Raw genomic sequence first — 22675 nt, 5'->3', positions numbered from 1 at the left:
AGCTTTATATGTGTGCTGCGCTGTACAGCACACATCAAAAGTGGGAAGACTTCTAAAGTGCCATAGTGGTTTGTACTGAAAGAGTGGGAAGACTTCTAAAGTTTGTCTGGCCATAGTGGTTTGTACTGAAAGGGTGGGAAGACTTCTAAAGTTTGTCTGGCCATAGTGGTTTGTACTGAAAGGGTGGGAAGACTTCTAAAGTTTGTCTGGCCATAGTGGTTTGTACTGAAAGGGTGGGAAGACTTTTAAAGTTTGTCTGGCCATAGTGGTTTGTACTGAAAGAGTGGGAAGACTTTTAAAGTTTGTCTGGCCATAGTGGTTTGTACTGAAAGAGTGGGAAGACCTTTAAAGTTTGTCTGGCCATAGTGGTTTGTACTGAAAGGGTGGGAAGACCTTTAAAGTTTGTCTGGCCATAGTGGTTTGTACTGAAAGGATATCCTTTTAATGCAGAACCTATGCTGGACATACCGCAAACACTTTTGCGCTGTGGTGCAAAGGTATGTGCTTGGCGCTAGACAGCCTAGTTGTGCGTGGACACTACTGAAAGAGCAGGAATGTGCCATATCCACTAATATATGGCGCATTCCTGCTCTCTCTCGTGCAGTGCAGCATAGCAACTTTGGTTGCAGCCCTGCTTTACATGACAACATTGGAAGTCTGCATCCTTAGTGGTTTCCATTTGGCTGGATTTATAGCAGCATAGCATGTATTTTAATATCCTGGAATACACAGAAATTAGGAAGATCACTTAAAGCAGGTATTTTTTCCCCTTATCAGTACATGCTTAAAACAATAAATATGAGAAGAAAGCACTCTAAAATGTGTTTTAAAGCTGCCTTTATTAACCCTGACTGATAATTAAAGTAAACAAAAAAAGAAAGGCCATGTTAAAAATAAAAAGAAACAATTTTATCTAAAGTTCTGTTTATGTACCATGTCCGGGCCTTTGTAGAATTTAAAGCGTGAACAAATGCCCGTTATTTTCCAGTGGGAAAGGTTGTAGCCCTAGTGGCTGTGCCCTCCCTCCTCTGCCAGGGGAATGGTTCACATCAGGGGGTGTTAACAGACACTTCCCTGCAAAAGGCAGAAGGAAAAACAAGTAAACATTCTCTTGTGGCATTTGTGTGTTTTTTTGTGTATTTCTTTTTACTCATGTCTTTGATTTATTTTTCTTGAAACTATGTTGAGCTTTAAAAAGTTCCTTTTTCAAGAAGCAAGAAAAGAAAACAAACACCAGTGGAAATGTTTGTCCTTCAGTCTGCTCCGCCTTTGAGCACTGGTGTTGATGTTTGTTTTTTAAACACCATGATGTGAGTGAAAAGCAGGTTCCACAAATCCCTCATCTGTAGCGTCTCTTTCTTTTTCAAGAAATGGTGGTGTGCTAAATTGCAGGATCTGTTTGCCGGTTCCTGCCATTTAAGATAATCCTATGTATCCAGCTTTGATTCTCTGGGTTTATGACTGGATTTAATAAATGCACACTGTCTGCCATTGAATTTGGTGAATCAGGCTAAATTCTATACGGATCTGTGCTAGGAGTGCTATGTTTGGCAAGCGAAAGATGGAGTTATATGTTTAACCACCAGAGGTTTCTAAAGCTTTGTATCGTCTCCCAGCATAACTTAATTTCCGTAAGTAATTGCTGCATCAGCTTCACCATCATGAACTGGAGAATTGGTTCTAGACTGGGACAGCGCAGAAGTAGGAGCAAATACACATAGCAGGATGAGCACTTTGTTTCTGATTGATTCCTTTTTCCGTGCAAAATTCACTCTTGAATCAATCCACACATCTTAATAGTTATATTGTGGCTCTCTATTGATGTGTTTGGTTCTAATCTGCCAGGTCCCTGTTTTATTAATAATTTTTCTAAAGATGATAATCTTTGAATACACCAGGTCTAACAAACTCGGAGTTAACCTGGTTAAATCACGGAGAACCTGATTACGTCGGCCAAAATTAAATTCCAATATATCCTATGGGATTTATAGTTCGGCGGACGGGATATCTGTTACCATTGTGATGGAGTAACTCATCTGCAGATATGTAAATCAGGCTCTTAGTTTATCAGTTAGTCGCTGGAGGCCCACTCTTGTTTTGCTCAACACCACCAGATCATCAGCGTACAGCAGATTGGATAGTAGACTTTTTTCTTATTTTTGGTGATGAGCATTTACTGAGTCCAATGCCGATGTGAGATCCAATATATACAGATTAAATGACAGAGGTGCTAATTGCACCAGCGATTTAACCCTATTGCAGTGTTGATTTTTCTGCAGAGTAACCTACTAAACAAAGGAGGGCCCCTGCAAAGAAGATAGGCTGAACAACAGAAAGAAACTTCAAAAATATACAAAACCTGCCAACTCACATCATATGGTACATAGGGAAAAATCCTGACTATCTTTTCAGTATCATTTAGGTGGTCATTACAACCCTGGCGGACGGTGTTAAAGGTGCGGTAATACCACAAACAGGCCGGTGGAAAAAAAAGGGAATTATGACCGTGGCGGAAACCGCCAACATAGACAGCCACTTTAACACACTGACCGCCACAGCGGTACAGACAAGCAGCGCGGCGGTCACCGCCAACAGACAGGCGGAAGACAATGTACCGCCCACAGTATCACAACCCGCCAATCCGCCACCTTTTCCGGGGCGGATTCACCGTGGATAAAAACACGGCGGAAACAGCTTCTGCAATGTGAAAACGCTCACCTTAACACACTCCACGAGGAAGGAGGACACCATGGAGCTGGAACTACAAATACTCCCTGCCCTTGTGTTCCTGCTCGTCTACGAACACCAGCAACGGCGGCGCCGAAGACAACAGTGAGTACTGCACCTACGACATGGGGGGGGGAGGCAAAAGTCAGGGGGACACACACGCAACACCCCCACCCCCACCCTCGCACATTACAACACACACACCAATGGATTTCCAAACATCATAGTAACAACCCACAACCCCCCAGGAAGAATGCAAAGACAAAAGGAAATCAGTTCAAACATTGTAATGTATCAAAATACAGTTACCAAATATATACATATATGTATACACATTCCCGATTTTATACATTACGAGAAGTAGTGCAGGTATGCACATATCAATGTCCAAGCACCACTGGGCCCAAAATGCATGGGCAAGGCCCACACTAGATACCTGTCCACAAACGGAGAGAACACTGCAGGGGCATCAGATAGAAATACAACAGGCACCTCAGGGGGAAAGGAAGAGGGGGGGCACCTCAGCCGGATTACAGCACCATGCCAGATCCACGACGGGGCTCCATGCCCATTGATGTATCCTGGGAAGTGCAAAGCCACAGTCTCTCAAGTCTCTACAGTGGGTGGCTTGCCCACTGTACCATCCTGGGGAGTGCAAAGCCACAGTCTCTTAAGTCTCTACAGTGGGTGGCTTGCCCACTGTACCATCCTGGGGAGTGCAAAGCCACAGTCTCTCAAGTCTCTACAGTGGGTGGCTTGCCCACTGTACCATCCTGGGGAGTGCAAAGCCACAGTCTCTCAATTCAATAACAGTTGGTGGCTTTCCCACTGTACCATCCTGGGGAGTGCAAAGCCACAGTCTCTCAAGTCTCTACAGTGGGTGGCTTGCCCACTGTACCATCCTGGGGAGTGCAAAGCCACAGTCTCTCAAGTGGATAACAGTCTCCACTGGTTCTGGAGGGGGACTGGTGCACAGACTGCATCAGGCTCCCCGTGACCGTTCCTGTTCCGTCACTGTCCCAGCTGCACATGGGATAACGATGCTTGATGTGGTGTTTTTGTCCCCTGTTCAGCAGTGCTTTGGCATGGCGGTCTCTGACCTGTTGAGCGGTGCTTTGCCCTGTTCAGCGGTGCTTTGCCCTGTTCAGCGTTCTTCACCATGGCGGTGTTTTCTCTGTTCAGCGGTTCTTTGGCATGGGGTCTCTGACCTGTTGAGCGGTGCTTTGCCCTGTTCAGCGGTGCTTTGCCCTGTTCAGCGGTCTTCACCATGGCTGTGTTTTCCCTGTTCAGCAGTGCTTTGCCATGGCGGTCTCTGACCTGTTGAGCGGTGCTTTGCCCTGTTGAGCGGTGCTTTGCCCTGTTCAGCGGTCTTCACCATGGTGGTGTTTTCCCTGTTCAGCGGTGCTTTGCCATGGCGGTCTCTGACCTGTTGAGCGGTGCTTGCCATGGCGGTCTCTGACCTGTGCATTGGTGTGTGGCATGACGGTCCCTCATTGCCCAGCGGGGCTGTGGCTGCCGGGGTCCTCCTGGGCACTGACTCTGGCGGTGGTCTCAGGACCAGTGATGATTGTGCTGCCCTCCTGGGCACTGACTCTGGCGGTGGTCTCAGGACCAGTGACGATTGTGCTGCCCTCCTGGGCACTGACTCTGGCGGTGGTCTCAGGACCAGTGACGACAGTGCTGGCGGTGGCATCCCGGCCGCCGTGGAGGATGTCGCCCTTCTCCGCCGTGCTGCTCTTCCCAGACTGTGCAGACTTCTTCTGGCCCTTCACCACCTTTGGAGGAGTCACAGCTGACTCTGCAATCCCCCTGGGACCCTTGTGAGCAGTTTTGCCGCCAGGAGTCTTCACCCTGTCCCGTCGGCCACTTTCCAACTTGAGGTGCTTTACAGGGGGTGGACTGGCAGTGCTTTGGCTCCGTGTCACACTGGCTGCCCTGGTGGCCGGTGCACTCCACACACCTTTAACACCCACCACTGGTACAGGACTTTTTTTGGCTGAGGTGCTACTACGGGACCTATCAATTGGAGGGGTGGGGGTGGGGGTGGGGGTGGGGCAAAGAGGTCAACATTGCTGAGGAAGAGTTGCTGACGAAGACTGGGATGGGTAGCTGGAGGGGGTCTGGGAGTGGAGGAAGAGGAGGTGGTTGTAGGAGGTGTAACTTTAGGTGATTTGGGTGCAGGTGCAGGTACTGGAGGCTGTCGTGAGGTGGATGGATGTTGGGTGTGTGGGTGGCCGCGTTTGTGTACTTTGGGAGGGGGTGTCACAGACACACTGGGAGTGGACACAGGGGACGTATTAATGGTAGTGGGGGTGGTGAGTGCAGGTGAGCGGGGTGTGGTTCTGGGTGTTCTGGTGCGAGTCCTAGTGCCTGTAGATGTAGTGCATGCAGGTGAGAGTGTAAACGACACTGGGAGGGAGGAGTGAGACGACGAGGAGGGGGACACAGTGGAGGCAGTGGATGTTGCTGTATCCGTATGTGGGTGATGCTTGCGTGAGTGCCTGTGGGTTGTGTGGTGCTTATGTTTGCCTGAGCTACTTGTGTGTGTTGAGTTGTATGCATGCTTGTCTGATGGTGTGCTTGGGATAGGCTGGGGTACAGGGGATTGGGTCTGGGTGGAGGAAGTTGGAGGGGGGAGGCTAGACACAGGGACAATGGCTGCCATCAGTGCTGAGGCCAGAGATTGCAGGGTTCGATGAAGGGCAGCCTGACCAGAATGAATGCCCTCCAGGAATGCATTACCGTGTTGCAACTCCCTTTCTACACCCTGGATGGCATTCACAATGGTAGACTGCCCAACAGTGAGTGACCTGAGGAGGTCAATGGCCTCCTCACTGAGGGCAGCAGGGGTGACAGGGGCAGGGGCTGAGGAGGTGCCTGTGGCGAAGGTGATGCCCACCCTCCTGGGTGAGCGGGCACGGGGCGAACGCTGAGGGGCTGCTGGGAGGGCGGTGCTGGTAGGGGAGGTGGCGGCTGTACCTGTAGAAGTGGGGGGCACAGATGGTGCCGCCACCACAAGGGAGCTCCCATCGGCGGACGAGTCCGTGTCGCTGTTTGGTGATCCAGTGACCGACGTGAAGCTCCCCTCGCCCTCCTTCCCACTAGTGTATTCAGAGTCCGTGGTGTGGCCCTCCATGGCCATGTGGGATGCAGCTCCCTCGTGCTCCGGTGCCACTGTACCTCCACCTGATGATGTTGATGCACAAAAAAAAACAGGGAGAGCAGAAAAAGGGGGGGGGGGGGGGGGGTGCGACAGAAGAAAGACAGGTTGAGTGCATGGCTTACCGCTACCGTTGGCGGACAATACAGACACAGCAGCCCCCTGCACTACACCGTGCTCTTGGCCTCTACAGATGCAATTCCTGGGATCTGGCCTACATGGCTATGGTGGACATCTGCACACATAGATGCCACAGGGGCATTAATACCTGTACTTGGCACTCTACAGAGGTGGGGTGGAGTGCCACATGGCCTGCATTATGGAGGGGCCTAGCCTACGGAACTCGCCCTGGTCTAGGGAAACCCACAGCCCTCCTCCCCCACCCAGACCCCTCCACTGCGCGCAAAGTCCCCAGAATGAGAGTGTACTCACCCCCTTGTGTCTGCTGTGATGCCCTCAACCGCCCATCCAAATCCGGATAGGCCACCGCCAGGATCCTGAACATCAGGGGGGTCATGGTGCAACGGGCACCCCTCCCACGTTGGGAGGCCATCCCCAGCTGAGCCTCCGCAGTCTTCTTGTTCCAGCGGCGAATGTCCTCCCATCTTTTCCGGCAGTGGGTGCCCCGTCTCTGGTGGACCCCCAGGGTCCAGACGTCCTTGGCGATGGCATGCCAAATGTCCTTCTTCTGGTGGGCGCTGACCTACATGACATGCACAGGGGAAGAAGAAAAGTCATTACCAACTGCACCGTCAATGTGAGTGGCCCCCATCCCTATCCTTGCCATGTGGCACATGCATTCACAGTCCTTCATGTTCCCTGAACTCTGCCCCCTTCCAACTAACATCCAGCCCTCTCCACCCAGGCATAGCCCATACAACGTGCTCCCTGTGTACTTACCTGTTGGTCTGGAGGACCGTAGAGTAACGTGTACTGGGGGAGGACCCCGTCCACGAGCTTTTCCAACTCTTGAGCAGTGAAGGCAGGGGCCCTTTCCCCAGACGCAGCAGCCATTGTCTCTTCCAGACCGAGGTCACAGCAGCACTTGCAGTGTAGGTCCTCTCCTGTCGAAGATCAGGTATAGAGTGATTGAACAGATAGAAAATGGCGGTCACGTCCGCAGCGGTGACGTCCGCAGCGGTGCGTATCATCACCGCTGGCGCACTTCATCATTGGCTCCTGGGACCCATAGGGTCCTATGTTAACCAATGCAGCATTGCGCCGCGGTCTACGACCGCCTACTGCGACGGTGTACAACGCCAGCGCAGATACCTCACATCCCATTGTCCCAGTTTAGAGGTCAGGCAGCCGCCATTTCAGGGGCCCACATGGCTTCATTTACTACTGCGTCACACATACCTAGGCCTACACTCAACACACATACAGGAAGAGTTTTGTGTTTGCTGTCGTGTTCTGTGTATCTGTGGGTACATACCTGGGAATTTGTTGACTCTGTGGTCGCTGTTGTCCTTCCTAGGCGCCGTCAGCTGGGACATTTGAGAAGATGGCGGAATCCTCCGGTGTACCGACCGCTGGTGGACCTGTTGACAATGGAGGAGCGACATTTAATCATCACCTACAGGTTTGACCGTGCCACTATCCAGGAACTATGTACCCAGTTGAAGCCAGACCTGATGTCACCAATCCGCCATCCCATTGGAATCCCCCCTGACGTGCAGGTGCTGTCAGTGCTCCGTTTCCTTGCAAGTGGGTCTTTTCAGACAACAGTGGCCATGGCATCAGGGATGTCCCAGCCTATGTTTTCCAACGTGTTGTCCAGAGTGTTGTCTGCCCTGCTGAAACACGTAAGGAGCTACATCGTTTTCCCTCAGGTGGAGGATTTGGTAAGAGTTAAAGGTGACTTGTATGCCCTTGGACATATCCCAAACATCATAGGTGCTATTGATGGGACCCATGTAGCTCTGGTCCCCCCCACAGGAGTGAACAGGTGTACAGGAACCGGAAGAGTTATCATTCTATGAATGTACAGATGGTATGTTTGGCAGACCAGTACATCTCCCAGGTAAATGCTATGTTCCCTGGCTCAGTGCATGACGCCTACATCCTGCGGAATAGCAATATCCCGTATGTGATGGGTCAAATCCAGAGGCACCGTGTGTGGCTATTAGGGGACTCTGGTTACCCTAACCTGTCCTGGCTATTGACCCCAGTGAGGAATCCCAGGACCAGGGCAGAGGAACGCTACAATGAGGCCCATGGGCGGACTAGGAGGGTGATCGAACGCACCTTCGGCCTCCTGAAGGCCAGGTTCAGGTGCCTCCATATGACAGGTGGTTCCCTATTCTACTCACCGAAGAAGGTGTGCCAGATCATCATCGCCTACCCGATGCTTCACAATCTTGCTTTGCGACGCCAGGTGCCTTTTCTGCAGGAGGATGGTCCAGATGGCGGTGTTGTGGCAGCTGTGGAGCCTGTGGACAGTGATGAGGAGGAAGCTGAGGACGAAGACATAGACAACAGGGAGTCAGTCATACAGCAATATTTCCAGTGACACACAGGTGAGAGCATTTTATTTTACTATTACATTCACTTTCACACTTCTACCTCTATCCTGTCTGTCATTTAGTAGCAGTATTTGGTAACTGAGTTGTCCCTTTCCATTACGGTTTCACAGGTGTGGTTACCAATGTGTGTCATCTGCTTGCATCCTTCATGGACTTGTGATGTGTGACATAGGTATGTTGGCTTTACAATTGAACAAGCATTTTGACACTGTCATTGATAATATAAATTTAACAAATCACAGACTGACTCCAGATTGTTTTGTGTTTCAAGGGTGTTTATTTAAGTGCTCAAAAACGGAGGGGGGTTGTAAAATGGTGATGGGGGACGGTGGAGGAATGTCCATGGCAGAGTCCAGTCTATTGGTCACACAGGTGCACTGCCCATATGGGCATAGGAAGTGGAGCTGGGGCAGTTTAAGTATGGACAGGGTAACAAAGTGGGACAGTGGGAGGACAATCAGGGTGGTCTCATTTCCTGGCGGCGGTCTTGCCATCTTGCTCTGTCCTGTTCCTGGATCTCAGGGACCGCTTGCGGGGTAGTTGTCCGTCTGCAGGGGGTGGGGTGCTGGTGTGGTGGTCCTGTGGCGGGGCGTCCTGTCCACTAGCGCCGGCGGAGGTGGTGGGCAGTTCATCGTCCTGGCTAGTGTCAGGGGCCCCTTGGAGTGCCACGGTGTCCCTCATGGTCTTCTGTATGTCCTTCAGCACCCCTACGATGGTGCCCAGGGCGGAACTGATGGTTCTGAGCTCCTCCCTGAACCCCAAATATTGCTCCTCCTGCAGGCGCTGGGTCTCCTGAAACTTGTCCAGGACCGTCGCCATCGTCTCCTGGGAGTGGTGGTATGCTCCCATGATGGAGGAGAGGGCCTCGTGGGGAGTGGGTTCCCTTGGCCTGTCGGCCCCCTGTCGCACAGCAGCCCTCCCAGTTCCCCTGTGTTCCTGTGCCTCCGTCCCCTGGACCGTGTGCCCACTACCACTACCACTGCCCCCAGGTCCCTGTTCTTGTTGGGGTGGTGGGTTATCCTGGGTTCCCTGTAGTGGTGGACACACCGCTGATTGACGTGTCCTGAGTACGGAGGTATGGGCCAGCTGGGTGGGTGCTGTGCTGGTGTTACCAGAGGGGGGAAGGTCAGTGTTGGGCTGTGCCTGTGCAAGGGGAACCGACTGTCCCGAGGCCCACGATGGTCCGGGCTGGTCATCAGGATCCAGTAGGGCAGAGCTGCTGTCGTCACTGTGGGCCTCTTCTGTGGGTGGAGTGGAGATGTCTGGACCCTCCTGTGTGGTGACGTTCCGTAGTGGTCCTGCAGGGATATAAGAGCATGATTATTGCATGTGTGTGTGTAATGGTGTGCAATGGGTAGGTGTGCGTGTACCCCAGTGCAAGCATTCCTGTGTGTGGGTTTGTGTGATGGTGTTTTGGGGCTTGTTATGGATATGTGCAGTGAGCATGCTTTGGTGAGGGGTGACCATGCTTAGTTGTGTCATGCAGGGCTTGGTGTTGGGATGGGTGGTTTGTGTTATAAAGTACATTAGTGAGGTGTTGGAGTGATAGGGGAGGGGTGAGGGTGGGAGTGTGTGATAGCATGCAGGTAGGGTGGGGATAGTTAAGATTTGACTTACCAGTGTCCATTCCTCCACCGACTCCTCCGAGGCCCTCTGGATGCATGATGGTCAAGACTTGCTCCTCCCATGTTAGTTGTGGTGGAGGAGGTGGGGGTCTGCCGCCAGTCCGTTGTACCGCGATGTTGTGCCTGGAGACCACGGAACGCACCTTCCCCAGTAGGTCGTTCCACCTCGTCCTGATGTCCTCCCGATTTCTTGGATGCTGTCCAACAGCGTTGACCCTGTCCACGATTCTTCGCCATAGCTCCATCTTCCTGGCTATGGAGGTGTGCTGCACCTGTGAGCCAAATAGCTGTGGCTCTACCTGTAGGATTTCCTCCACCATGACCCTGAGCTCCTCCTCGGAAAACCTGGGGTGTCTTTGGCGTGACATGGGGTGGTGTGGATGATGTGTGGGGTGGTGTAAGTGTTGATGTGTGTGGTGATGTGTAGTGGTGTGTGGTGTTTTGTGCATGTAATGTTGTATGGGTGATGGTGTTGTGTGCCTCAGTGTGGTGGGGTTCTCAATTGCTATGCTCTCTGTCTCTCGGCTTCCTCAAAACTTCTGGTCGTAGGGGTTTGTGGGTGATGTGGGTGTGTGTTTTATATTGAATTGGGTGTGTGGGAGTGTTGTTTGTATGTGTATCAGGTGTGTGTATTTGGAATTGTCCAATGTGGCGGTGTTTTGGAGATGTGTGTGTATTTTGAGCGCGGCGGTGTGTACCGCCAATGGAATACCACGGTTGAAAGACCGCCGCGTGGATTCGTGTGCCGTGATAGCATGGGCGTGTTTCTGTTGGCGTGACGGTGGAGGTTTTGTTTTCGCCAGTTTATCACTGACCTTTGGTGTGGCGGACTTGTGTGGGTGTCTGAATTTTGGCGGATTGCGAGATGTGGGTCATAATAGCTGTGGCGGAATTCCGCAGCGGTGTATTGGCGGTCTACTGCACGGCGGTAAGCGGCTTTTACCGCCAATGTTGTAATGACCCCCTTAGTCTTGAGCCCAAACATTTTTAAAAACACAATTTATTAAATGTGTCTTTCTGACAGTATCCAAATTATTCATAATAATAATTGCTCTTCTACAGTGTAATGTTCAGAGCCATCACTTTACTTCATCAAAAAAATATAGAGTGCCAATATTGTTTGCTCACTCAACATCCCATTCATACTAAAAGCACCACATATACATACACACTTTTGTCAGTCACTCTACATTCATTCAATTTCACTCAAACTAAATACATTGCAAAGTATTTGATACAGTGAACCAGATGAAATCCCACTACAACATTTATATTCCTTTACAATATAGCTCTTGGTATAAGCACACAAATCTTTTAATTACCTATGTAGATAAATATTGAAAACCCTTTTCAGTGGTACCCTTTTAGGGTTACACATATGATATAGAGTGGAAAAAACAAAACATGTTTTGGATTCACAGTCAAAAACAGACAAACTCATATTACAGGGAGTGCAGAATTATTAGGCAAGTTGTATTTTTGAGGATTAATTTTATTATTGAACAACAACCATGTTCTCACTGAACCCAAAAAACTCATTAATATCAAAGCTGAATATTTTTGGAAGTAGTTTTTAGTTTGTTTTTAGTTTTAGCTATGTTAGGGGGATATCTGTGTGTGCAGGTGACTATTACTGTGCATAATTATTAGGCAACTTAACAAAAAAAAAATATATACCCATTTCAATTATTTATTATTACCAGTGAAACCAATATAACATCTCAACATTCACAAATATACATTTCTGACATTCAAAAACAAAACAAAAACAAATCAGTGACCAATATAGCCACCTTTCTTTGCAAGGACACTCAAAAGCCTGCCATCCATGGATTCTGTCAGTGTTTTGATCTGTTCACCATCAACATTGCGTGCAGCAGCAACCACAGCCTCCCAGACACTGTTCAGAGAGGTGTACTGTTTTCCCTCCTTGTAAATCTCACATTTGATGATGGACCACAGGTTCTCAATGGGGTTCAGATCAGGTGAACAAGGAGGCCATGTCATTAGATTTCCTTCTTTTATACCCTTTCTTGCCAGCCACGCTGTGGAGTACTTGGATGCGTGTGATGGAGCATTGTCCTGCATGAAAATCATGTTTTTCTTGAAGGATGCAGACTTCTTCCTGTACCACTGCTTGAAGAAGGTGTCTTCCAGGAACTGGCAGTAGGACTGGGAGTTGAGCTTGACTCCATCCTCAACCCGAAAAGGCCCCACAAGCTCATCTTTGATGATACCAGCCCAAACCAGTACTCCACCTCCACCTTGCTGGCGTCTGAGTCGGACTGGAGCTCTCTGCCCTTTACCAATCCAGCCACGGGCCCATCCATCTGGCCCATCAAGACTCACTCTCATTTCATCAGTCCATAAAACCTTAGAAAAATCAGTCTTGAGATATTTCTTGGCCCAGTCTTGACGTTTCAGCTTGTGTGTCTTGTTCAGTGGTGGTCGTCTTTCAGCCTTTCTTACCTTGGCCATGTCTCTGAGTATTGCACACCTTGTGCTTTTGGGCACTCCAGTGATGTTGCAGCTCTGAAATATGGCCAAACTGGTGGCAAGTGGCATCGTGGCAGCTGCACGCTTGACTTTTCTCAGTTCATGGGCAGTTATTTTGCGCCTTGGTTTTTCAACACGCTTCTTGCGACCCTGTTGACTATTTTGAATGAAACGCTTGATTGTTCGATGATCACGCTTCAGAAGCTTTGCAATTTTAAGAGTGCTGCATCCCTCTGCAAGATATCTCACTATTTTTGACTTTTCTGAGCCTGTCAAGTCCTTCTTTTGACCCATTTTGCCAAAGGAAAGGAAGTTGCCTAATAATTATGCACACCTGATATAGGGTGTTGATGTCATTAGACCACACCCCTTCTCATTACAGAGATGCACATCACCTAATATGCTTAATTGGTAGTAGGCTTTCGAGCCTATACAGCTTGGAGTAAGACAACATGCATAAAGAGGATGATGTGGTCAAAATACTCATTTGCCTAATAATTCTGCACTCCCTGTACATATGATCTTCCGATTCACTTTCCGTTCCCAATGGAGTCGATGCGCATTTTGGTGAACAACAAGATGGGAACCACCTTCTTCAGGGCGCAACCAACAAACAGGGAAAGCAGAAACGATAGTAGGCGGAAAGTTGGGGAAAAGGACCTACTGGCTCGCAGAGCCCACACCAATAGTGTAACCAATGAGACAAGCCGTAGGTTTCATGGTAGCAGCCCCTGTGGAACAAATCTTCAGGAAGGGCACAGTACATGTTGTCAGAAAACCCCCTGTCATGGATTATCAAAGAAACCAACATGCATTGCTGTGTTGATCCAATGCTTTGGATATTTCAAATAGTACCTCCGTATGTACAGTAGTCCGGTCCAGGGTAAAAGGGGTACTCTGCATGGCCTGATAATCTTCTCCTGCAAGATGCCAACACAATAAAATCCCTGTAGCAGAGATCTCACTCTGCCCTTTTATGTGCGATTTTTGTTGGTTAACTAGTGGAATTCTACTACTATATAGCCCGTAAACTTCTCCCCATTGAATATCAGATCTCCTCCTCCTGAATTCCTCAAGAAGGCTATACATTGGTCAATTATTGCTGGCGGCATCTTGTTGTTCCAACTCCATCTCCTCATATTTGTGCTTTGTGCTTCAGCTGATTGTTCATTAGTTGCTGGAAATACTAGCATCATTGCAGATTCAGTCGCCACTGTCCTTGGTGGAGAGGGCCTCTGCAAGCCAGCTCCAGTCCCTCAAATGCTGATGAATTTGCGGTGATCTATATTGATGGGTCTGAGGGCCTGAACCTGATCTTGATTTTGAGCTTGATTTGCTTGTGCCGTATAGTACTGTTGTTGATTCTACGCCACTCCTTACAACTGGAGTCAGTTCAGTATGGATAACAGTGGAGGAAAGCGCGTTCAGTATGGATAATAGTGGAGGATAGGCATCTGCATCCTAATATGGTTGATTTTTATTCCCCAACTTTGTAACATTTTTTTATTTTTTGCTAAATAAACAAGCTTGGCAAGTTGTTGCATGGGTAAGGTTACCACCGTGGGATTGGTTAACCGCTGTCCATGCCGAGGGATAAACTCAATGGATGTTATATCTCCTGATTTTATTTTGATTAGATCTGGGAGCTCTGCAATGAGCCTGAGGATACTACCATGATTTAGGATGTCTTGCTTCCCCCCTCGATCCGTATTCTTGACACCACAGAAGCTTATTCGAGAGAAAGTCTTAGCTGATGTTTACGTGATCTTTGATGGAGCTATTTTAGTTTTCTTCCTTCCCAAGTTTTCAGCCGCCAGCTCAGGGGTTTGCCTTAGACTATTGATCATTTGCCATATAATTTTCTTTTTAATGCTTACGACTTCTGTCAAAACGTGAGGCCTTGGCTCCGTATATATACCCAATACCTGTTTCCGCTTAAGGGCCCTTTCATAACCATCTGATTCTCTGTTGCCTCCAGGTTTTGCACTGTGGTTTGTTCTGGATGCTGCACCCTGAGCAGTTTTTGTGGTGGCCCACTTGGTTTGGTGCCTCTCTGCGGTAGGTTGGTGTGAATGTGGGTTTCTTAATCGTGATACTCTGGGGTTTCCTTGTGAATGAGGGGTCTCCCACTCAGTCTGTGTAGCCATGGCAGCTGCTTCTTCCCGAGGATGCTTCTCCTTGCTCACTGTGACCACACCTGGTCTGATGAGGCTACCTGCGCGCCCTGCTGTATGCTGACTGCAGTTCCTTTCAGGAATAAAGCCCTGCAGTTGCTGCTGCTTTTGATGGGTCTGAGAATCATCCTCTAGGATGCTTGTGCTCCTTGCGTCTTTCTGGGTCATCTGTCCCAATGGATTTTCTGTTGCAGAATCGTTTGCAACTTGCTCCTTGGTCAGCTTGTTTATTTATGTTGCCCTCCCGGAATGGCCTTTTTTTCGCTCAGCCTCCCTGCCGGGTGTGCTCCTTTACTCCTGGTATTTCCACCTTGGCGGGTGGGTCCCTTTGCAATTCATTCATCAATTCTTGCAGTTATCAAAAATTGGATAGATTTTTGTTGTATGGAGCATAAGCTCTAACAAGATCTTTATTTTTGCCTTTACATAGCCTCTTCCTTTAATGCTTACTGAGACAGGGCATGTATTTTTGTACTTACCCAACAGCTGATGTGGATGGGTCCTCCATTACTGTGGTTTGTGAGGTCAAATTGTATGTTGTCCAGGGTTGTTTCACTCTGTGACCTAATTGATGCCTGTGCATGCATTTTGCTTCACTGACTTCCTGACTGGTGCAACCGAACCTTCATAACTTAATGCATTCACACAGTTATTTGAGGCATTTGCATCATCCATATCCCCAATCTGATGTACTTAGGCCACCACATTCAGGTCATTTGCATGCTATTTGGGGAGCAGAGTTAGAACTTCCTTGTTTTGCTGTGGTGTAACCTTCTGGAGTTCAGGGCCTTTGCATAATTACGCCTGTCAGTTTTATAAGATGGTCCAGCTTCTGAGTTGAGGACCTTAGTTTCACTTCGGCCAATAAATCGTTTATGATTTCTGGCAGAGAATTTATTTTGTGCAATATTGGCGAGCATGCACAGTGAGTCACTTTGTTGGTATTATCAGATTAAACTCATAAAATATGATTATTAAATTGCATAAGATTTTTTTGAATCCCAGACACAAAAACTGCGAGCTTGCCCAGCAAATTAACTTGTATATCCGTTTTATCTGAATGAGCGCGTTGATTGCCACTTACATTGCATTTAGCAGCGACGGCCATCCTGAATCTGCAAGTGATGGGTTTGGGTCGACCATGTCCTTTTGGAAAAGTGATAGGTTAGGAAAGTCTGAGGAAGGTTAAGAAAGCCTTAGGAGTCATTACCCAACTGGGTTCGGGTCAGTGCTTAATTTGTAAATAAAAAGGTGCCGGTGCCCAAAGTCCTCCTCTTAAACACGCGGCTGCTGCAATTAAATGTGTGAACATGGAATACTGAGGCGGCGTAATCCTGAAGCCATCTCAGGCCTCTTCAATCCATTTACAGCCACTCCCTGCCCCTTCAGCTCACTCTACAGCTTTCTACTGTCTCCCTTTGTGACGCTTTTTCATTATTCCCTTCATTCGTCTTTCCCATATGTGTCTTTGGCTTGCAGCAAATGCTTGAGGCAGAAGAATAAGCCCCGGCCCTCAAAAATAAGAGCCGGTGCACTGGAAACAACAAGCACAAATTAAGCACTGGTTCCGGTAGACAGTGATATTGCCATCTCATCTTTGATTGTAGGTCTTTCAGGATCTTCTCTATGAGAAGCATCAGACCCGACTGTTATTGGTTACAATAACGCCCTGGGGTCTGTCTCCCCTTGGGTATGAATGGGGGTTGGGCTAAAGGGATCTGCTTCCGTGGAGAATGCTGAGGCATAGTGATTGCCTTTGCTTGACGCCTAGGTGTTGATAACCATATCAGGTTGTTGGGAGCCGCTTGCATATCAGGACGTGTTGTTAGTACCTCTAGCTTAAAATCTTGATCCTATCTGATCAGAAAATTGAGGCACTCAGTGGAGGTTCATCTGCAGCTGTGACCCTCACCGTCACGGTCTACATTTACTGCAGATTTGGTTTGAGTCGGTATAGTCAGCGATGTCTGGGTTGATATTATTGAAGACCTGCAGTGCTATTCCTCATAAGTTTTTTTGTGGCTGCAGTTTTTGAAAAAGTTAAACATCTTGGGCAGTGAGAAGCTTGTTATCTGATCATTACTCAGACTGTTTTCCTTGGTGGCCATACTGATTGCACTGTTGCTTCCTTTCAGGTTTGTTACTGGGCGTTTAGCTCCCAGTGAGGTGTTTGAACTGGTTCTACCAGATCTCAACCTGCAGGGATTACTGGAAAGCCACTTGACAGCTTTGACAATCATTAGTTGGGTTTCAGTGAAATTCACTAGGAGGAGCTCAGTCACCAGTGAATACTGCATAAAGTCCCATGAGTTCACAAGTGCTGTGCGCCCCTGGAAGGGACTAGCCTCGGCCTGCTCGGTACAGGCAACTCCCTGCAGAACTGTCTTCAATGCAATTATGTATATATAATTTCTTGTAAGAGATTATTTTGCTAAAAGTGTAAATATGTTGAGTTCATCCTCCTCCAGTTGTGGTGGTGGACGTGAGTTACTGCCCTTCCATTCCTTCGCTATGACCCTGAGAAAGAGCTCGACAGCCCATTACACATCTGGCACAACTCTCCTGCCTGTCCACTGCATGGCTGCCCTCTCCTCTGGGGTGAATGTGATAGATTACTGCAGTGCCATGGGCATCATTTAGGGGTTACCAGGGGTCTCAGCTGTGACTCCTGGCTTGCCCCTTGCAACCCCTGGCACTGCCTTTGTGACCCTGGCTTCTGAAGTGGAAAGATCAGTGCCAGGAACACAGGGGCTGCTCGTTCTTATGCACATCTTCTTGTTTTCTGTCAATTTTTATATTATACTAATAGTGAATGATATCTCATTATTCACTATCAGTGTGATAAAAACGGAGTACAGTTAGCTGGGATATGACATTCTCTTGCAGCTGAGGTAAGTAATAAATGCTATTAAATGTATGTTGTGTGTGTGCTTGCAGGTGAGAGTGTTTATGTAAGAGAGAGAGTTTGTATGTGTCTGTGCTAGTATGTGTGTGAATGAGTGAAAGTGAAGGTCAAAGGTCGTGTGATATCACTTACGCTACCCCTGGCGTTTTGGTGAATGGACGTCCAAGTGCGCTGCCCTGTCCTCGAGGCAAGGCTTATTGCTGACTGCCATCCTTGTAATGAAGGTCTCCATAAGAAGGTGGTCCAGCATTTAGAAGATCAGAGGAAAACTGGGCAAAGAGATGGCAGCTGAAGAGATTTTTTCTGATCACGCGTATTACATTTTAATTTATACACATTCCCAGTATATTCCAACTATGCAAACTTGGCATTTGCCGTTATTCCAGGAAACCTCTTAATTCTTTATTTACTAGTACCAACAGCCTACATTTGTTGGCGATCTTATCTGTATTTATTTTGTAACAGTAGAGTTGTTACTTGCATGTCCACACATTTAGCTGATAAATATACACTTATACTTTGATGCTTGTCAGTTTAGCACACTGAGCAGCCAAATGTAACAAAACAATACACCCACCTTAAAATATTAGCATTATACTTCAAATATACATTGAAATTTGCAGTTAGTTAAAGAAATCTTATTCTGTTTGTTAACACTCCATGTTGTCAGACTGCTCATTTGTTGACCTGAACTTCATGAATGTCAGCATGAAGAGGCTCTCAAAAGAAGACCCATTTTCTACAGCATCAATTTTAGGACATTCTCACTCCTCATCCCTACTTCTCATCCCTAATTCTCATCCCTGCTTCTCATCCCTGTTTCTCATCCATCATCCCTCCTTCTCATCCATCATACATCATCCCTACTTCCCACCAATCAACCCTACTTCTCATCCATCATCCCTACTTCTCATCCCTGCTTCCCATCCCTACTTCTCATCCTTCATCCCTACTTCTCATCCTTCATCCCTGCTTCTCTTCCATCATCCCTACTTCTCTTCCATCATACTTACTTCTCATCCCTGTGTCTCATCCCTGCTTCTCATCCATCATACATCATCCCTACTTTTCATCCTTCATCCCTGCCTCTCTTCCATCATCCCTACTTCTCATCCATCATCCCTACTCCTCATCCATCATCCATCATCCCTTCTTCTCATCCACCATCCCTACTTCTCACCCATCATCCCTGCTTCTCATCCATCATCCATCATCCCTGCTTCTCATCCAACATCCATCATCCCTGCTTCTCATCCATCATCCCTGCTTCTCATCCATCATACATTATCCCTGCTTCTCATCCATCAGCCCTGCTTCCCATCCCTCATCCCTATTTCTCATTCATCATACATCATCCCTACTTCTCATCCATCATCCTTACTTTTCTTCCATCATCCGTACTTCTCATCCCTAATCCCTGCTTCTCATCTATTCTTCTTTGCCATCATCCCTACATCTCTTCCATCATTTCTACTTCTCATCCCTGCTTCTCATCCATCATCCCTACTCCCATTCCTCATCCCTACTTCTCATCCCTTCTTCTCATACATCATCCCTGCTTCTCATCCATCAGCCCTGCTTCTCATCCCTCATCCCTATTTCTCATTCATCATCCATCCATCATCCCTACTTCTCATCCATCACACTTACTTTTCTTCCATCATCCCTACTTCTCATCCCTCATCCCTGCTTCTCATCTATTCTTCTTTGCCATCATCCCTATGTCTCTTCCATCATTTCTACTTCTCATCCCTGCTTCTCATCCATCATCCCTACTCCCCATTCCTCATCCCTACTTCTCATCCCTGCTTCTCATACATCATCCCTACTTCTCATCCATCGTACATCATCCCTGCTTCTCATCCATCATCCCTACTTCTCACCCATCATACATCATCCCTGCTTCTCATCCATCAGACCAGTTTCTCATCCCTATTTCACATTCATCATACATCATCCCTACTTCTCATCCATCATCCTTACTTCTCTTCCATCATTCCTACTTCTCATCCCTCATCCCTGCTTCTCATCCATCATCCTTACTCCCCACAACCATCATACATCATCCCTACTTCTCATCCATCATACATTATCCCTACTTCTCATCCATCATCCCTACTTCTCATCCATCATACATCATCCCTAGTTCTCATCCATCATCCCTACTTCTCATCCATCATACATCATCCCTGCTTCTCATCCCGGCGTCTCATCCCTGCTTCTCATCCATCATCCCTACTTCTCATCCATGCTTTTCATCCATCATCCCTACTTCTGATCCCTCATACATCATCCTCACTTCTTTTCCATCACCCTACTTTGCTGTAAAAAAAATCAACAAAAATGTAAAACTGGCAAACTTCAGTAAAATAAAACAGTATTTGCAAAGCCAAGAGGAGTGTCCATAGCTAGTACGCACTGTCCTGAACGATATAGAATATAAAATAAAGGATTAAAAATAAAAAAAATGATGTCTATTTAAAGGTGGGGTGGGCATATTCTCTGAAAGAAAAAAAGTGAAAATTGAACCATCAAAGTACTTGGGTCCACCAACTTGGCCCACCAGTCTTGGCAATTGAAGCACTCTATTGTTAGGTGACTGTGCAAGTCATCAAGCAGAATGCCCCCACTCACAATTCATGACAGCCAATGGCTGAAGTAGCTAAATTGGCTAATGCTGTCTTGGGAGTAAGCAAAATGTGATTGACGTATGAACAGACCAATGGAAGTGGAGAACTGACCCAAATTTATGTATATGATCAAACCTTCTGAGCCAGCAGCCAGCATTGATGCTACATGCAATGCTGCTTTCTGAGGGCCAATATATAGTTAAGGGATTACTAGAAGTTGTGAGTTTCCGTAGTTCAATATGCTAATATTTTTTTCGCATTTTCTTTGGTCAAAGTAAGTTTACTGAGATCCAGAAACTGTTGTGCAGCACCAGCTTTCTAAATGATAAGTCGACCTATCAAACTGTCTTATTGTGTTGTGCATTTTTGTGGGTGGAAACCAGGCACTCACCCCAATTTGACCAAACTTTCTTAACATGAGACTCCCACATATGCAGGTGGAAGGTGATAACTAGATGAAAACCTACCTGGAGTGATGAGAAGGAAAAACCTGACACAGGATGTTCACTGTCACATGTACCACCCTGTAAGACTTAAACCTTAGGGCCTAGAGGCACAAAGGCTTCAGAGAGTATGGATAGTGGTTTATACAAGGGACTAATTATGACCTAAATTTCTGCAAAACATGCTGTCCAAATCCCTAGCACAGAAGGGTGTGCTCATCTTTTTCTTCACAGTTTCTTCGATCATCTATTATGCTTTTTCCAGCCGAGTTATAAACACTGAAACTAGGGTAACTGAGCACCATACTTGTCTCTAATTGGGGAGAATGTAATTATTATATGTGCTTTTCTTTTATGAATTTCACAGCAAGACGCTTGTAGAGAAATCTCTGGGCAGTACCCAGTAAAGGTCTATAGTCTATTTATTAGTAACCATTGCACCCATGATAGAGTATTTGCATTCTGATGATGGAAACAAGGTGGGTTTGATCTCTGCTTTGTCACAGCCCTAACTGGGAGCAGGTTAGTTGAACATCCCTTGGTTGTGGTGTGATGATAGCTGCATGTGCTGGACACCAGTCTCATTCTAGCCACCATAAAGGCCTAACTCCAAATTTTCCCAAAAGGCAGCAGCCATTGCTAGCAGACAGGATACATCACTGGCTCAGAGGGGATGAAACCAGCCACTGGCCCTTCTAGTTTCTCAGCAGTGTATAGATCTACAGTTCCCCCGCTGATGTCCACCTACATCAACCGGTAACTCACTCACACACCAGCTCACCTTCCCTCGTCTAGAGTAGGAGCCCAGGGAAGTACCTGTGATCTTCTTCTCAAATTGCTTCATTTTGTCTCAGAGAAGGGCATCGCTGGCACAGTCTACGTACCACCCTGAACAAGAGGATGCTGAAGCCCAAAGAGGTTGTGTGTTACTCTGGGGTCATCAATGAGGTGGTGTCTGACCTCATCACAAGGATTCAAGGCCTGAGGGAAGAAAGCACTTCTGGAGTCAATGTTGACGATGTGGCCCAGCTGCTCTACAGGTTTGCTTTTGAAAGTAAGAAAGAATGGTTAAAGCCATGCTATTTTGTTTTTATTTTGTATATATTTTATATTCAAGCACATTACTGTAAGAAATGAATAGCTTGTAATTTTTGTTTTTTTTTTATCATGTGCTATGCTAAGTTAGATCATCTGACAATATGGTAGGGTAGGTAGGCTGTAATGTTCTGTTATTTCATGTTATATGTAATGTTATGTCATGATACTTTATGCCATGCACTACTGTGCTATTGAAACCTACTTTGTTATATTATTACTATATATTACTTTATGAAGTATGTTTTAGTAAGCTCCTGGATTATATGCTGTGTCCTGCTATGCTATGTTATTGTATGCTATGATGTTAAAGTGATTACATTATGCCAGGAAAGGTCTCAAGGTCAACCTAGGTTCTATGGTGCAAGGACTTTACTCACAGTCTTAGTCTGCAGAATGGAACTCAGAATAGCTCAGCAAGGTAAGGCAGATGGTTGTATCTGTTGAAGTCTCACTGAAGTCGGGTAGGCCTTGAGCAAAGTCCACCTGAAGCCACGGATTTTGGTTGGAAAAGGCCTGAGCAGGAAACATTCAGTTCACACGCAGGGCATCAGTTGGATGCTTTCAAGGCCTTTGACTGGTCAAGATTTCTACCTTGGATCTTAGGCCCAGATTTTTATCTGGGCGGATGGCCCACCATTCCTCCATGGGGACTGTGTAAATTACTCTGCGCTCATGGTGAGCGGTCGCCCGCCTAATTTATAATCGACCACCAAGAAGGCAGTCATTTATAAAACCAACTCCAGGAACCGTAGTCATAGCAGTTCCTGCTAATGCATTTTACTCTGTGCTACAGGGCTGCAACAGCAGGATGCGATTTTACTGTCCCTCAACGCCAGGTTTTGCCTGTCGGTAAGAAACATTAAAATATGGCTGCATGTGCGCCCATCTAAAT

At 47.3% G+C, this 22675-nt stretch overlaps 1 protein-coding gene across 2 annotated transcripts in view; it reads left to right on the top strand.

Moving 5' to 3' along the window:
* LOC138286653 (sterol 26-hydroxylase, mitochondrial-like) overlaps positions 1 to 22675 on the top strand; it is a 156022-nt gene that overhangs the window by 87586 nt on the left and 45761 nt on the right. For both annotated transcript variants that reach the window (XM_069227117.1, XM_069227116.1), the window contains exon 4: positions 21540 to 21739. In XM_069227117.1, the coding sequence (XP_069083218.1) occupies positions 21540 to 21739 (200 nt within the window). The remainder of the gene's footprint in view (positions 1 to 21539; positions 21740 to 22675) is intronic.

The sequence above is a fragment of the Pleurodeles waltl genome, chromosome 3_2 (genome assembly GCF_031143425.1).
Source record: "Pleurodeles waltl isolate 20211129_DDA chromosome 3_2, aPleWal1.hap1.20221129, whole genome shotgun sequence".
NCBI classification, from domain to species: domain Eukaryota; kingdom Metazoa; phylum Chordata; class Amphibia; order Caudata; family Salamandridae; genus Pleurodeles; species Pleurodeles waltl.
The sequence above is the reverse complement of the archived record's forward strand: the minus strand, read 5'-3'. Positions and strand labels throughout refer to the sequence as shown.